Consider the following 16,713-nt stretch of genomic DNA (forward strand, 5'->3'; position numbering starts at 1 on the left):
TTCCCCTTCAAAGCAGGAGAATTCTATTTGTAATGCTATGAATAGGACCTTGTTTTATTCGTGACCCGACAAAAGAGTGCACGACAAAAGCGCACCGTCAAAACCGCATCACTAAAACCGCGATGTCAACGCGCCGACAACAGTGCGCCGATAACAGCGCATTGACAGAAGGGCGATTTAAGGGCGATTTAAGTTAAGATAAGGGTTAGGTTTAGGGTTAGGTTTAAGGTTAGCGTTACGTTTAGGGTTAGGTTTTAGGGTTAGGATTAGCGTTACATTTAGGATTAGGGTTAGCGTTACGTTTAGGGTTAGCGTTAGGTTTAGGGTTAGGTTTACAGCGCGCTTCTGCCGCCGCGCTGTTGTCGGGGCAATTCAGCGCTCATTCGTCGGCGCGGTTTAGAACTCGCGGTTTTGTCACCGTGGTTTAGTCGGGCACGGTTTTGTCGGTCGTCCTTTTGTTGGTGAACCGTTTTATTAGCTCAACTGAACAGTAGAATTTTTTTTTTTTTAAGTTTACCTTTTCCAGATCCGTCAATTTGTCCTGTAATTGTCTTTTCTCCGCCTCCATTTTAGCTAATGTATTCTTCCCATTTTTTACTTCTTCTTCCAAATTAAGAACTCGACCTAGGAATATTTAAGATTTCAACAAGAAAAAGAGCATTATCTACAAGTCAATTCAACTGTAACACTTTACACACTTGGATTAGAAAATCAAATCACTGATGATCTCTTCTGAAGGCAGAAGGAAAGTGAGAATAATTAGCTGATTCCTGTGAATGTTTGACATGTTGATAAATTACATATTTACTACATCTAAATCCCAATTAAAATGGATAATCACAGTAAATTGCCTCTAAATGAAAATCACTTTCTAAGAGATTGCTTTTCATACCCTGTAGATCATGGATAATTTCTGACCCATGATTCTGCTCTCTTCTTTCAGATTCCAGAGCTGACTGCAGATTCAAAATTCCTTCTCCAGTCGAAGCTTCGTATTCTCTAAGGCACAGTTTTTATCCTGCAGGTCTCTGTTGTTAGCTTCTAGCTGCTGAATTTGCTTCGTACTTTCTGTCTGATTCTTTCTCAACCTGGCGGCTGTATCCGACTCTGTGCGCAGCAAGACATTGGCTTCATCCAGCTATTGGGACACAAAAATACATCGCAGCATTACATACAAGCTAAAAAAGTAAGCTTTTTTTTTTAAACAGACACTACCATCCATTTACTGTAGCAAAGCATAACACAGTTTTTAATTATGAAGTTATTCAGAAATTAAAAGTCTTAAGAACCATTAGGCGTCTAACTTAAAAACAGAATGGTAACTTGCCTGTCTTTGTAGCTGAGTAATTTTTTCATTTGATATTTGGGAGTTTTGATTCCTCTTTTTCATATCCTCGAGTTGATCCTTTAAACTGTTCACTGAAAGAAAAACAAAGCACTCAATCCACCATACGGGATTCATAACAGTATGTCACAAGTTATTCCAAGCAGCGAAGGCAGAATGGGATTCATCAATGCTCTTCCCCCTGATGCCACAAATAATGTAGTTTTTCTTTATTGTTTCGGGTGAACGTACCATCGTTTTCTAGATTACGTTTTCTATCTGCTTCGTGCTCTGCTTTCCGCTGGTATTCTGCATTCTTATGCTGAAGAAGAGCCTTTTCCCTTTCCAGCTGTCTGAAAGAAGATTCTAGATGTTTCCTTGAAGATGTCTAGAAAAATCATGGAGGAAGGAGAAACATATGATGGGGACATTTTTAAAAAGAAATTACAGTAAGGAGTCCAACAAATTTTCTGAATGCAAAAATCAAAAACATTTCTCATTTGACTGCAGCAAATATACAATATAATGCTCAGCAGATGGGATCGTGCCAAACTGCTTCCAAAAAGCGGAGCAGTCACACAGTTCCATGTGTTAGAGCACTAGGGTTTGAAACAGTGGTGGGTTGCTCATCCCGTTCCAACCGTACGGTTGGAACGGGGCTGGCGGCGTCCTCGTGCACGTGCGCAGTTCATGCATGCGTCTTAGCACCTGCACGATGCTCCAGCTGCTCACGGAGAATCGCGCAGGCGCTGTATGTGCCATGCGCCTGCGTGGAAGCACAGAAGCCTTCAAGACGGTAAGGAGTGCGGGCGGGTGGGCCCTTTGCCATTCCCGGAAGTTACTCACTTCCGGGTTCACTGACCAACCGGTCTGCACGGACCGCCGCAGACCGGTTGAAACCCACTCCTGGTTTGAAAGCATAAAAGTAAGCAAAATGGATTTCTATTTACACAATAGAGGGAGTCCTCCCTTACCAACAATAGTCGGAATCAGAATGTCTGTTGCTAAGTGACATGGTCATAAGGTGTAAATTCATGCAACAGCTTAGTAAAGGCAATTCCAGCACTTTTGTTGAAATGTTTGCAATGTTGTTAAGCAGAATACGTGGTCGCCATTTGCAACCTCCAGCCAGTTTCTCCATTGACTTGTTGCATGGGTTTTTAACCTGGTCCCTACCGCCCACTAGTGGGCGTTTTGGGATTCCAAGTGGGCGGTAGGGACTTCGGAGGTTAAAACCTCCTTTTGAGTGAGTGGGCAGGCGTGAGCACAAACATCAATAAACCAACGTGCGCGTGCACGCAAACAAGCAAACACGTGGGAAGAGGAAGGGGAGGAGTGGAAACTGATAGCAGGGACAGGCAGATAAGTTTTGTTATCTTATAAAATAAAGCGGAGCAGAGCAGTTGCAAAATAGGAGAAAGAAAAGTTATAGGCAGGAGAGAATTGTTGTTGGCTAATAATAATAAGAGGGCTGACTAGCTCAGTCTTACTTTGTACATTGCCCTAAGGAAGGTAAAAAAAGGAGATAAAAAGGAAAAGATCAAAAAGGGAAGAAAAATAGAGAAAAGGGGATAAAATAAAGGAGGAGAGTAAGCAGTGTTTAGTCTGGCTCATAAATTAAGTTCTGTTATCTTATAAAATAAAAGAAAGAAATAAGTAAAGGAAGAAGAAGGAGAAAATTAAAAAAAGGGAAAAAGAGATCCTTGATATAGTGATATACTATAAAGGTAAAGAAGAAGAAGGCAGGAAAAGGATTTTGTTTTGATGGTGACACTTATAAAAATTGGCACCTAATACAGCATTGTTTTTAGTGTTTGTAATAAAGGGAAAAGAGGAGGGAAAAAGCACTGGGTGGAGTACAGATCAAAACATAAAAGTCAGTTGTTAAATTGTGAAACAAATTTTAGAACCCTGCCTGAAAAAAAGAAATATGCTCAGTTCCGCACTTGCGCAAAAACTGGAGGGGGGGTAAGGAATTTTTCCATCAGAAAGATTCATTAGTGGGCGGTAGGTAGAAAAGGTTACTACCACTGACTTGTTGTAGCCAGCAATGAAACCGTAAATGGCGATCACGTGAATGGAGTGAGGGACCATTGTAAGTACAAGGACTGGTTATAAGTCCCACTTGTCCAGTGCTGTCATAAATTGTGAATAGTTGCTCAATGAGTGACTGGTAAGTAATTGTCATTCTCTTCACAATTCTCTCTGTTAATATAATGCTTCATGTAATTTCATTCTGAATGATCAGCCTTATTGTAGAGGGATGCAGTGGACTGATTTCTAAAGAAGATTATCAGGAAAGACTCAACTTTCTCACATTTGTCTGGTTTCTACAGTATATGAAAATATAATCCACAATATATAGACTACAAGGTCCAGACTCAGGAAACATCTGAGCCAAAATCAAAGCAATCTACAACGTAACAGAGCATTTTGTATGCGGGACCCGTCAAAACCGCGCTCGACTAAACCGCGCCCGATTAAAACCGCGTCGCTGACGTCATCAACAGGGCGACAACAGCCAGCGCGGAGAAAGAAGGGCGCTTTAATAGCGCTTTGAAAGCAAGGATTCACTTAAGGTAAGGGTTAGGTTTAGGGTTAGCTTTAGGGTTAGGTTAGGGTTAGGGTTAGGTTTAGGGTTAGGTTAAGGGGTTAGGATTAGGTTTAGGTTTAGGGTTAGGTTAGGGTTAGGTTTAGGGTTAGGTTAAGGGGTTAGGTTTAAGGTTAGGTTTAGGATTAGGTTTAGGGGTTAATTTTAGGTTTAGGGTTTACAGCCTGCTTCTATCTCCGCGCTGTTGTCGCCCTGTTGATGACGTCAGCGACGCGGTTTAGTCGAGCGCGGTTTTGTGGTGGAACCTTTTATATGGACCTTGTACTGCATTTTTAAAAATTGCAGATGATGGAGGTTTACTTGCACTAGTAACAAAAATCCCACTCTAGTGAGACCTAGCTGGGTTCATCGACACAATGACTTGATGGTGCCAAGGTATAAAAGACAGAGAATAATCAATGTAATGTACTTCAGGATTGGCTACATCACTAATACCAAAAGAGCCATTTGCCAGGATAAAAAAATATCTCTTTTAAACTGACCTTGCCTAGTGGAGGCTTTGTAGGAAGGCCATGAAAACAAGAATGGCAAGACAGAAAAGATCAGACACTGCCTTATTTTGCTATGTTTTTCAACTTCCTTGTGTAGCCACGGAGAATCCCATCCAAGCATTAGCCAGGGGCCAACCCTGCTTAGCTTCTGAGGCCGGATAAGGCCAGCTAACTATGGCCACGCAACTGAGAGGGTGAACTGTCCCATGGTACATTGCAAAGTAAGACCTTTGCCTAAGTTCTCATTAGTAAGCAAGCGTCCAAAAGCTAAATATCACATGAAGATTGGCATTACTTCACTTCCTACCACAAGAAACAACAAATAAGTAACACACATCTTTTGTGCCTTTAAAAAGAATAACCTTTTTGTTTGGATAGGTGGACTGAGCTGGAGCATCTATTGCAGTGTTTCTCAACCTTGGTGACTTTAAGTCCTGTGGATTCAACTCTCAGAATTCCCCTGGCTGGGGGATTCTGGGAATTGAAGTCCACAGGAACTTAAAGTCACCAAGGTTGGAGAAACACTGAGCTAGTGTATGCCTTTTCACTGATGCAGTGCCATTGCCTCAATGTAAAGAAACATGCCAAAGTAGAAATGTAAATAAAAATACATAGATATTCTAAGCTGAATTCGATCCGCCTAAATTCCAGAAGAGATGCCCTTCCCGTCCCAGATACATTTCCTGTGGCACCAGGTGGCTCATTACCTCACCTGACTGTTATTCATGCTTTTAAACCTTATTTATTTATTTATTTTTGAAAGAAAAGAATTAAAAATAATCTGGTATACATCCTCAATGTTTAGAAGACAGTCTACACCAGTGTTTCTCACCTTGGCAACTTGAAGATGTCCGGACTTCAACTCCCAGAATTCCCCAGCCAGCGCTGGCTGGGGAATTCTGGGAGTTGAAGTCTGGACATCTTCAAGTTGCCAAGGTTGAGAAACACTGGTCTATACTCTATTAAAGGCAAAATAAAGAGACTGGGACTTAGTCAATAAATGTGTGACTTGGGGGTTTTCCAAGTAAGAGTTTATAACAAAGATGGATTAAAGTGCCACAAGAAGAATTGAACTGATCCCCTCCCCTCCCCTTCAAAACAGGTCCTGCATTAATTTGAGGCTAAGAAAACATCCCTCTCGAAATTTTCATGTATTTAGTTCAAATGCTGACTATATGCAAAATAGTTCATTTTATTTTCATAATCTTCCTAACAGTAACTTAATTTTATTTTTTTTTATTTATAACACTATTACACACCTCTAGACCACAATCGGTTAAACTTTTTTCAGAATACACTCACAGGGTCTCAAAACTAAAATGATAAAATTCAGAAATTCAAAACAAGGTATTAACATAGACTCAAAATATAAAGCAAATTATTCATTTACCTCCTCATCCAATTCCTTCATTATTTTCTCCAGACGATTATTAATAGCTCTGTAGAATAATAATGTAAGCGTGAAGGAGAGACAGAATTATAGATAAAAAAATTTTTTTCTTTAGTATAAAATCTCTCTCCGCAGCAAAAATGTAACCATTTATAAGTGCTCAACTAAATACGATTCTTACACAATTCTCTTTAGCAAGGTTTGTTGAGAGGGGGTAGAATGAAATCAGATTTCCAACAATTCTTATACGAACTGAAAAGTGAACTACAATATTTATAGTTATAACCAATTTATACCCATATTGTATGATTCTGATGATCTAGCTCCGGGATGGCGAAATTATGGCACAGGTGGCACGCGGAGCCATTTGTCAGGGCACGCAAGGCGTTGCCCTGTCAGCTGGCCATAGCACAATGGGCGTGCTGCCCAGCTTGAGTTCAGCCTTTTTAAAAGCCATTTTTGCCCTCCCCAGGATCCAGAGGCTTTATAGGAGCCTGGGGGAGGACAGAAAGAGCCCCACCCCCCGGAGGCCCTCCCGAGCGCAAAAAAAATGGCCCTATGGGCAAACAGGAAGTTAGGAACGAACTTCCGGTTTGCTTGTAGGGTCAGTTTGAGCTGTCCGGAGGCTTCAGGGACCTTCAGGAGGCTTCCGGGATTGGGCGCCTATAAATAAAATTAAACTTGAAACTTCCCTAAAGCCTCCGAGGACTAAAAACCTCCAAAGGGCTTAACCAACCCTAGGAGCAACTGGAAGTGACTTCCGGTTTGCTCGTAAGGTCGTTTTTTGCCCTTCAGAGGCTTCAGGAAAGCCTCCTGAGGTCCCTGAAGCCTCCAGAGGGCCTCCGGCGAGGCTGTTTTCGCCCTCCTCCCTAGGCTCCTATAAAGCCCTCCCTAGCTCCTATAAAGCCTCTGGAGCCTGGGGAGGGCGAAAAGAGCATGGAAAAATGGGGGGAGTGCTTCTCATGCCCCCATGCGTATAGGGGGGTCATGTGTTGCATTATGGCTGCTGCAAGCCCGCCGCATGACCCCCTGCGCTCCCCCTTATGGCACGAGAGCCGAAAAAGGTTCGCCGTTGCTGTTCTAGCTAATTCTAACAGCTTTTCCATAAAACATTTGCCAGCAGGAAATGTCTCTCTTCAACAATATTTTGCTATTGTGCAGGTGGCTTTTTAAATAATGATCTCTTGAATCTCTGTCACTCCCAGGAACCAATTCATATATGCAGCTGCTAAATTACAGATGGATTTAAACTTTCCAAATTCATCTCAAAATTCACATTAGCTAAATTGTCTAAAAATTGGACATAATCCTGTATTAAATAACACATGAACAGCTTGCAAAAGCCTAAGGAACAAGCAAAGAGCAATGTGGCTTACAAAAGGAAAAAAATATTTGGATGCTTTCTGTTCTCTATTTACTAATATTGTTCATGTAATTACAATGTATATGCTACCTATAGAACAGTAACAGGAAGAATTTGGAAGAAAAGAAGACATCCATACTTAATACTTTGGTCTTGTTTATTAATTTTAGAGACCTGAGTTAGATATAGAAGGATCTGCTAATTGAACAAATCCCTATTCATTCTTATTTAATACAGGATTATGTCCAATTGTTAGATATTTTCTTCAATAGCAATAGTAATTGCATTTAGACTTACATACTGCTTCACAGTGCTTTACAGTGGTTTGCAAAGTCAGCCTATTGCTCCCAACAATCTGGGTCCTCATTTTACCCACCTCAGAAGGATGGAAGGATGAGTGAATCTTGAGCCAGTGAGACTCGAACTGCCAAATTGCAGGCAGCCAGCAGGCAGCAGAAGTAGCCTGCAGTACTGCATTCTAACCACTGCACCACCATAGTTCCTAACCACTGTGTCACCACAGCCCCAGAACCACAGGCACAGGTTTTATAGAGTTGAACCCCTTCAGAAAAAATCCTTGGCAATGCTACCTCCCCAACTCTGAAAAACAAATCTCAAGATTTGTTTAAAAGAGCCGAGGTGGCGCAGTGGTTAAATGCAGCATTGCAGGCTACTTCAGCTGACTGCAGTTCTGCAGTTCGGCTGTTCAAATCTCACCGGCTCAGGGTTGACTCAGCCTTCCATCCTTCCGAGGTGGGTAAAATGAGGACCCGGATTGTTGTTGGGGGCAATATGCTGACTCTGTAAACTGCTTAGAGAGGGCTGAAAGCCCTATGAAGCGGTATATAAGTCTAACTGCTATTGCTATTGCTAAGATCCAAACAATTGTCATATTCTTACCCACCATAACTCCTCAACATCCTCCCCTCTCCTTTTATATGCTGTCTCCCAGTAAGCAGGACATTGCCTGGTTTTGCCCTGTGTGAAACTTTCTACTCTCCAACTCCAAAACAAAACAAAAAAACTACATTTGTGAACACTTTTGGATTTTTAGCATTTCTTGCATAAATTGACCTAAAGAGTGATGTGTTCTCCACAAAGTCCTAAAACTAGATAGAGAACTCAAATTAAACAAAGAATCTAAAACATTATGCTTGTTCGTTTATTTAGTGAGGAAAATGATGCAGAACAACATATTTATGTGTGGGAAAAGTATCTGAACCTCTAGGATTAACAATTCATTTGAAGGAGAAATTTAAGAGTCAGGTGTTTCAATCAATTGGATGATAATCGGGTGTGATGTAGAATCATCTTGCCTTACTTAAAGAACAGAATTCTAGGCATTCCCTATCACAGCCTGATCTTTACAACTCAGGGATGTAAAAGGATTTCATGATAATTTACAAAAGTTTTTGTAAAGACTCAGGACTCCAGCAGTCCAGGTAGACTATATACCAAATAGAGGCAATTAAACACCATTATTATCCTCCGAAGTAGTGGCCTGCCAACCTATTTCACACCAAGATCAAGGCATGGAATACTCCAGGTAGCCTCAAGAACCCCAGGGTAACATCTAAGGAATTAAAGGCCTCTTTTGCACAGGCAAATGTCAATGTTTGTAAGATCACCCGGAATATTAAATAACAAGGTTTGCATGGTTAAAGTTAGGGGAAAAAATATAATGTAACTTTTTTTTTCCTTGAATGAAAACATCGTGTTCAGCAGAAAGCAAACCCTGCACTCTATAGCAATAGCAATAGCAATAGTTAGACTTATATACCACTTCATAGGGCTTCAGCCCTCTCTAAGCGGTTTAACGGTTTAGGAGGGCCTTCTCTGTGGCTGCTCCGGGCCTCTGGAACAATCTCCCCGTGGAGATTCGGACCCTCCCTACCCTTCAGGCTTTCCGTAAAGCCATTAAGACCTGGGTGTTCCGGCAGGCCTGGGGCTGCTGAGTCCCATCCCCACTCAAATTGGTGTGTTTGTTGAGACTTTTTAAACTGGTTCTGTATTGTTGTCTGTCTTTGTTCTTCCTTTTGTATCGTTCCCTTCCCTTCCGGTTTTGTTAGCCGCCCTGAGTCCCTTCGGGAATAGGGAGGCATACAAGTTGAATAAAACCTCAAACCTCAGAGTCAGCATATTGCCCCCAACAACAATCCGGGTCCTCCTTTTACCCACCTCGGAAGGATGGAAGGCTGAGTCAACCTTTGAGCCGGTGAGATTTGAACAGCCGAACTGCAGAACTGCAGTCAGCTGAAGTAGCCTGCAGTGCTGCATTTAAACCACTGCGCCACCGTCGGCTCTATAAAAAAAAAAACTTTGCGCCATCTGTGAAGCCTGGTAGCATCGTAGCTTGGGCCTGCTTTGCAGCACCTAGACTAGGCCAACTTTCTATCATTGATAGGATGATGAATGTTGACTTATACCAGTCAATTCTAGAGGAAAATGTCAGGATTCCTGTCCGTGTACTGAACCTATCAGGAAGATGAAACCAGAAGAAAACTAATGTTTTGGAAAGGCCAAATCAAAACCCTCCCCTTAATCCTTCCGAAACGTTATGGAAGGACCTGAAGTGAGCGAGCAGTTCATATAATAAAGTTCACCAACATCCCTGAGGTGTTGAAGCTGCTCCGCAAGAAGGAATGGGTTATTAAACTTCCTCCAAGCCAATGCACATGAATGATCAACAGCTATCAGAAACATTTAGTTGCAGTTATTTCTGCCCAAGGGAGGCAACATCAGTTTCTGAAAGGAAAATACATTTTTGCCACGCACAAAGATGTTTCTACGGTTCATTTTCATAAAAGAATAAATAAAGAATATAATGTGTTTAACTCAATTGTTCTCTTCATCTAGTTTTAGAACTTCTGTGGAAAACAGATTGCATTTTAGGTTGGATTTTTAGGTCATATTGCTCTTCTTGTCTTCTCGGTGACTTTCAATTCCATTTATCATGATATCTTTTGAGGCCAGTTCTAGAATTAAGGGTTGGATGCAAAGTATTACCGGATTCTCCTTTCCTCCAGGGCTGGTTCCAAGATTTATATTTCTTCCCCGGGATACTTGAGCAATGTCATGGATACCCTGCCCCAATTTCTCGTGACCCGTCAAAACCGCGTTCCACAAAAGTGCGGTCGACGAAATCGCGTATGTGACGTCATCACAACGCGACAAAAAAGATCGAAAAATTTAAATAAAAATTAAATTACAGCAAGCCGATTCACATAAAGGTAAGGGTTAGGTTAAGGGTTAGGGTTAGGGTTAGGTTAAGGGTTAGGGTTAGGTTTAGAGCGTTAGCGCTACGTTTAGCGTTAGGTTAAGGGTTAGCGTTAGGTTTTTCGTTAGGTTAAGGGTTAGGTTTAGGGTTAGGTTAAGGGTTAGGTTTAGGGTTAGGTTTGGGGGGGTTAGGGTAAGGTTTTCGCTTTATTTTTACATTTTTCGATCTTTTTCGTCGCGCTGTGATGACGTCACATACGCGCTTTCATCGACCATGATTTTGTCGTCCGCGGTTTTGTGGTGGAACCCAATTTCTAGAGGCAGAGGACCTGGAAGTGGTGCTACAAGCTTTGACTTAGCCTTATTCTATATTCTATGTTCAAGCAAGGGTGAAGAGCATTCAGAAGATTTCACTGGGGCAGAATGCAGCAGCATGGGCTCCAGTTACTTGGCACATGTAATACCACTACTCCATGATCGCCATTGGTTGCCTGTGTGCTTCTGGGTGCAATTTAAGGTGATGGTTATCACCTTTAAACCCTTCATGGCTTAGATGGGCCCTCATGTGTGCACAGAGACCCACTGTTTGGTTGTGTTAATGAATTGTTTTTCAACTGCCTCTATTCTCAATTTTATACTATTTGTTTTTATTCTATTTTAATTCTGTTTGTCACCCGGTGTCTCTTGTTAAGATGGGCAGCTACATAAATTGGATAGGTAAACAGAAAAATATTGATGCAGAAATATTAAAGATTCAAAAGGGTTCACAAACTTTTAAACACCACAGCATATAAAGTGTAACAGATACAACTGCCTTTTGATATTACAGCTTTTATTACAGGAAAGGTTCTTCATTTATATTACATATACTTTTAAGGAGTGTGTTTGGTCTATGTCTATATATTTTAACAAACTAAAATTATATTTTAAAGAGCTTCTAATTTTTATTAAAAAAAATAAAGTTATACCTGTATTTTTGCTCGAGGTCATCTTTGGTTTGTATTTCATTACGGAGCTGATCTTCTAATTTATTTATTTTTTCCTGAAATTGTATAAGCTGACAGAAAAAAAATCCCCTGATTTTTAGGCATTTATAAGTGAGAATTTAGAAAGTTAGCACATAAAAAAAACCCTGTTTATATAGCTTACATCAAAAGTTCCTAAACTGGGATGGCATGAAGAATTTGGGAGTGGTGTTGGTAGCGAGTTTGTGAAAATTTTTACAAAAGGTATCATTGTAGAAAACAATGTAGTAATTTTCAAATGGTCTAATAATCTAGGGACAAGTTGATGAGGTGATAGAAATGCTGAAGGTCGGTGGATGAGTAACATAAACCGTGACCCGACAAATGCGCGATAGACATATGCGCGCCAACAAAACCGCAACGACAAAACTGCGATGTCAAAATCGCACCCACAAATTCACGACGTCAAAATCGCGCCCACAAATACGCGATGACAATAAAATCGAAAAAATTTTAAGGTTAGGGTTAGGGTTATAACGTACGTATGCGCGATTTTGTCATCGCTCATTTGTCATCGCGCTATTGTCGAAAATCAATTCGCAATTTTGACATCACGGTTTTCTCGGCGCAGTTTTGTCAGTGCGCATATGTCTATCGCGCATTTGTCGGTGAACCAGATAAACATCAATGCTGGACAAGATGATGGAAAGATGGAATTAGAAATCAACAATTACATTTACTTAGGGAAAATGAAGGACAGATCTAACATTATTCATCCTGAGGCAAGATGTCTCCAAAATATAAAAAGGGCTTGTGATGTTAAAAATCTGGGAATTCCTAATTTATACTGATCATTTTCCAAGGTGAAAGTAAATTGTTTTTATGATAATGTACAAAACATACTGAACTTGCTGAAACACATGATAATGAATATAAATTAACACTCCAGTCAAAATGGTACAGATTTGTCATATCATCATTGTCCTTAAATTACACTGTGTATTTTAAATTTATTTTTAACTTTTAAAGCAGCAAAGTTTACAATAATAAACGTGAAGCCTTTCCTAAATTATTCCATATTTCCTAAATTAAAACCAACCCAAATTTGCTAAAAAAAATTGCATATAGGCACAAATCCGAAGTTATAAAATGTCCATTTACAAGGTTTAAAAAAAAAATTCTTAAACTGAAATTTTTGATATTTCATTGAAATAGAGAAAGAGTACGTTTTGTGTGTGTATCATGTAGCAATAACATATTGATAAAAAAAATCTTCAGAATAATGTGCTTACCTCTTCACCATCCTGTAAAAAATAAAAATCAGATACATGCTTAAAAACAGGATACATTTCCATTTTTCCCCAATAATCTATATTGCTTGATTTAAATGATTCTTAAAAATCTACTTATTTAAACTTATGGTAAATCATATAATGACCAGTACACCTTTTTAGTAAAGTGGATAATTCAGTTCAATTAATTAACTACTGATGCACTCATTTTCCATACATATGAAATAAATGTTTAGCACATTAAAATATGTGAACTTACCTCATTTTTCCTAAGTTCATTTTTCTTTGTCCCATTGTTCATACAGGGTTCAACTTTCTTACCAAGCTCAGGAAAATCACTTAGCAACCTGTTCAAAACAGACGTTTTCAAAAACTCTGGCCACTGTGCCAATCAACTCATTTTAATCAATTCTCTCTAGTCCTAATCCCACTAGACTGTGCTCAGAATAAAGAGATTTATTTAGTGTTAGCTTTATTAACAGACAGGGGAGCTTTCCGGTTAATGGGGGAGGAGCCTAAGAGCTTCTTAAACCCATTTTAAATAGAAAGCTTCAAAAAAACGCAAGCAGATATATTGGTATATGAAATGCAGGTCAGCATAACTGACTATAAAAGCAATGCCTCTATTTTGTATGTATTATATTCTTCCCTGTCCTTCCCCTGAAAATGCAGTAATAAACATTTCGCAATTACGCAAATATAATCCAATGGCATACATACATACATACATCTGGGTACTTGAGAGACCGCCTGCTGCCAATTACTTCCCACAGACCCACTAGATCTCACAGGGTTGGCCTCCTCCGGGTTCCATCTACCAGCCAATGCCATCTGGCTATTACCCGGGGGAGGGCCTTCTCTGTGGCAGCTCCGGCCCTCTGGAATGAACTCCCCGCAGGGATTCGGACCCTCACCTCTCTCCAGGCCTTCCGAAAAGCCGTCAAAACCTGGCTTTGCCGGCAGGCCTGGGGGTGATGAGTTCCCTCCCCTCTCGACATGTATGGTTGTGCGACTGTTGCTTATTTTTATTATTTGTATTTCGTTTTTTATGTTCCCCTTTTGAATTGTTCGCCGCCCTGAGTCCTCCCGGAGAAGGACGGCATATAAATAATAAAATTCCATTCCATTCCATTCCACATACCTCATACATACATACATGCGTAACACACATACACAAGTAACATCACTGCTGAAAAGCCAGGTTAATTGGTATGTATATTTTTACACATATGCTACATACAGGTTCTCTCTAAAGTAAGTAAATCCAATGAAAGGCAGTTGGTTTCCAACAAATGCTTTCGGGACTGGAAAGGTTTCAACATCTCCTTTGTCATCTTCAATATCGTCAAAATTGCTGCTATCTATATCGCTACTCAATTCAGGTACAACTGGAGCAGCAGCTAAAAACAAAAGTAGATACCTGTATTAGAACAAAAGTCAATGTTCTTATATTAAAGCAGCATTTTCTTTTTTGACATTAAGGTTTAATTTTGTATCCCATGTCAGCACCGGGGTCTCAACTATTACTCTATAAGGAACCTCATCTAAATGGAAATTGTCTCCTATTCTCTCAAAGCCTCCATAATGTTTAATCCATTGCGGAAGGCCACGCTGCTTCTCGCTGTATTCTATAGTTTCAAAATAAGACAAATATTTTAATTCAATGTGTAATTAACAGTGTTTTGCTTCAGAACAATCAAACAGCATGGTTGCTTATTCCCAAACTGGGACAAAATTTAAATTGTTTCAGAACCCCTATTAAACAAATTAATCAATGTTAAGAATACATGTTTGACTAAACAAAGCTGACATGATAGATGTGTAATTCCAAAAAGAATTGTGTCTAAGATAAAATACGCAAGAAATTTAAGTTTCATTTAGGCTCCCATAATCTGTCCCTTTCAAGTTGAAAGTCGGCTGCTTTAAACCCAAAGGTGGTTTTCCAAAATGCAACTGGACTTTCTTTACTTCTATCCCAAAGGTGCTTTTCTAGTTGTTTTTGTCCCAAAGGTGTTTTTCCAAAAGAAAAATGGATTTCTTTTCAAGAAAGTTACTTTTGGAAAAAGCACCTTTAGTTCAACCATGACATGGATGATTTAGAATCCCCATAGATATTTGCTGCTTTAAGAATGAAACACATTCATTCACACGCAATTTTTTATTGAAATCTCCTAGTTTTTTATTTATGAGTTAGTACATTCCAGGGTCTCTGCCTTTAAGCACTTAATAATCACCCACCCCTACCACTACTCTCTTCCCCAATCCAATTCTTCTGTAAGCGCAGAAAACATGAGAGTGTTTGTGGATCTTTTCCTGCCCTTTCAAGTGCGTAAGACTGTTAGAAATGAGATTTGCACTAAATGAAATATTTATGGCAAGAAATATGCAAAACAACAACAACAACGAAACACCGAAGTTGATTTTAGGAGCATTTCACCAACTTCCAATCTAGAAACTTTACTTTGGCATTTAGTTGTAAGCTTTCACATTTGCTGAAAAGTGTAATTTGAAAGGTTTTTACTCAGTAAATATCTTACATTTTAAATCCACATTAAACTAATTTAGACACTCACATGCACACAAAAGGAAAATGCATTTAATTTTTTTTTAAAAAGGTACTTACTGTCTCGAATGCTATTCCAATCCCACTGATCATTCTTAAAGAATAGATGAGATTTAATTTCTTCGACTCCACTCCTCCCTAGCCGCACATCCCTAAACATGGCAAATTAAAGTCAAATTTTATTATAAGATCTACCGTTTTCTATTCTGAGGCAACCTATTCACGCTTTTTATTTTAATGCCAGGGTTGCCTAAATGTGTAAGATAAGCTATAATTTTTAATTCTTCATTAATACTGCGACCTGAATCCTCCCAGTGCATTTGCTACTCTACATTTCTCAATACTCTCACATACACTGGATGAAATAACTGGAATTTTCGATCTGCCACGTGTGGAGTAAGACATAATTCCAACTGCACTCAGTAGAAAAGGAATGCTGGAAAAAGCTCTTTTTTAAATTAAAAAAAAAACCCACCCTACAAGTTTGCCAAACCACAGTGCAAATATTTCAACATAAATGACAGAAGACCTGGCTTCCTAACACAGAAAGTTATTCAAACTTTACTGAAGAAGTATTTCAACGATCACATCCTTTAAACTCACCCATACGTATATTCATATTTTCCCCCAACAGTGTATAATGAACCCATTATGTAAGTAGCAAACTCATTTATTTTTAACGCAACATTTTTGTGTTCCTAACTACACCTCAAAAAATACTTGTGTATCAAAATTAGTCATATAACTAATAATAAGTATTGCCTTGGTGACATACATATATACACAAATATATAAACATACACAAACAGGCCTACATCATAGTAGAAAGGAATATAAACAGAGTTCTTCTCCTTAAAACTTCAAAATATTTTACTTCCTCATGTATTTCTTTATTCCTTTCCCTTCACAAGGGGACAGAAAGTTATTCAAAATGAAGGCCTTAAACTGCAGGTTTAAGCACAATAATTTGTCTAATAATAGCAATAGCAGTTAGACTTATACACCGCTTCATAGGGCTTTCAGCCCTCTCTAAGCGGTTTACAGAGTCAGCATATTGCCCCCAACAACAATCCGGGTCCTCATTTTACCCACCTCGGAAGGATGGAAGGCTGAGTCAACCCTGAGCCGGTGGGATTTGAACAGCCGAACTGCAGAACTGCAGTCAGCTGAAGTAGCCTGCAGTGCTGCATTTAACCACTGAGCCACCTCGGTAATAAGGGTACACCGTGTGTACAAATAATAGGCAAGTTGTATTTTGGAGGAATAATTTTATTACTGAACAACTACAGTGCTCTTGGTCAATTTAAAATGTTAATAAACCTCAAACCTGAATATTAAAGAAAGCAAAAGTGAGGTTTTGGCTTTCTTAGGAGAATTATCCATGTGTGCAGAATTATTATGCAATTAAACGAAAAATGAAAATTTGCCTGTCTCACTCGTTTATTTGCATCTGTTAAAGTGAGAATAATAAACGAACAACTCAAAATGTACAAATAAA

General features: G+C 39.5%; 1 protein-coding gene across 1 annotated transcript in view; it reads right to left on the reverse strand.

Annotated features, from left to right (window-relative positions):
• ROCK2 (Rho associated coiled-coil containing protein kinase 2) overlaps positions 1-16,713 on the reverse strand; it is a 138,016-nt gene that overhangs the window by 49,928 nt on the left and 71,375 nt on the right. Inside the window, 11 exon segments of the mRNA XM_032213235.1 lie at positions 518-624; positions 893-967; positions 970-1,138; positions 1,328-1,419; positions 1,577-1,712; positions 5,817-5,865; positions 11,364-11,452; positions 12,653-12,664; positions 12,912-12,999; positions 13,893-14,052; positions 15,276-15,367. Coding sequence (XP_032069126.1) covers positions 518-624; positions 893-967; positions 970-1,138; positions 1,328-1,419; positions 1,577-1,712; positions 5,817-5,865; positions 11,364-11,452; positions 12,653-12,664; positions 12,912-12,999; positions 13,893-14,052; positions 15,276-15,367 — 1,069 coding nt within the window.

Source organism: Thamnophis elegans, chromosome 3 (assembly GCF_009769535.1).
Source record: "Thamnophis elegans isolate rThaEle1 chromosome 3, rThaEle1.pri, whole genome shotgun sequence".
Classification (NCBI taxonomy): Eukaryota; Metazoa; Chordata; class Lepidosauria; order Squamata; family Colubridae; genus Thamnophis; species Thamnophis elegans.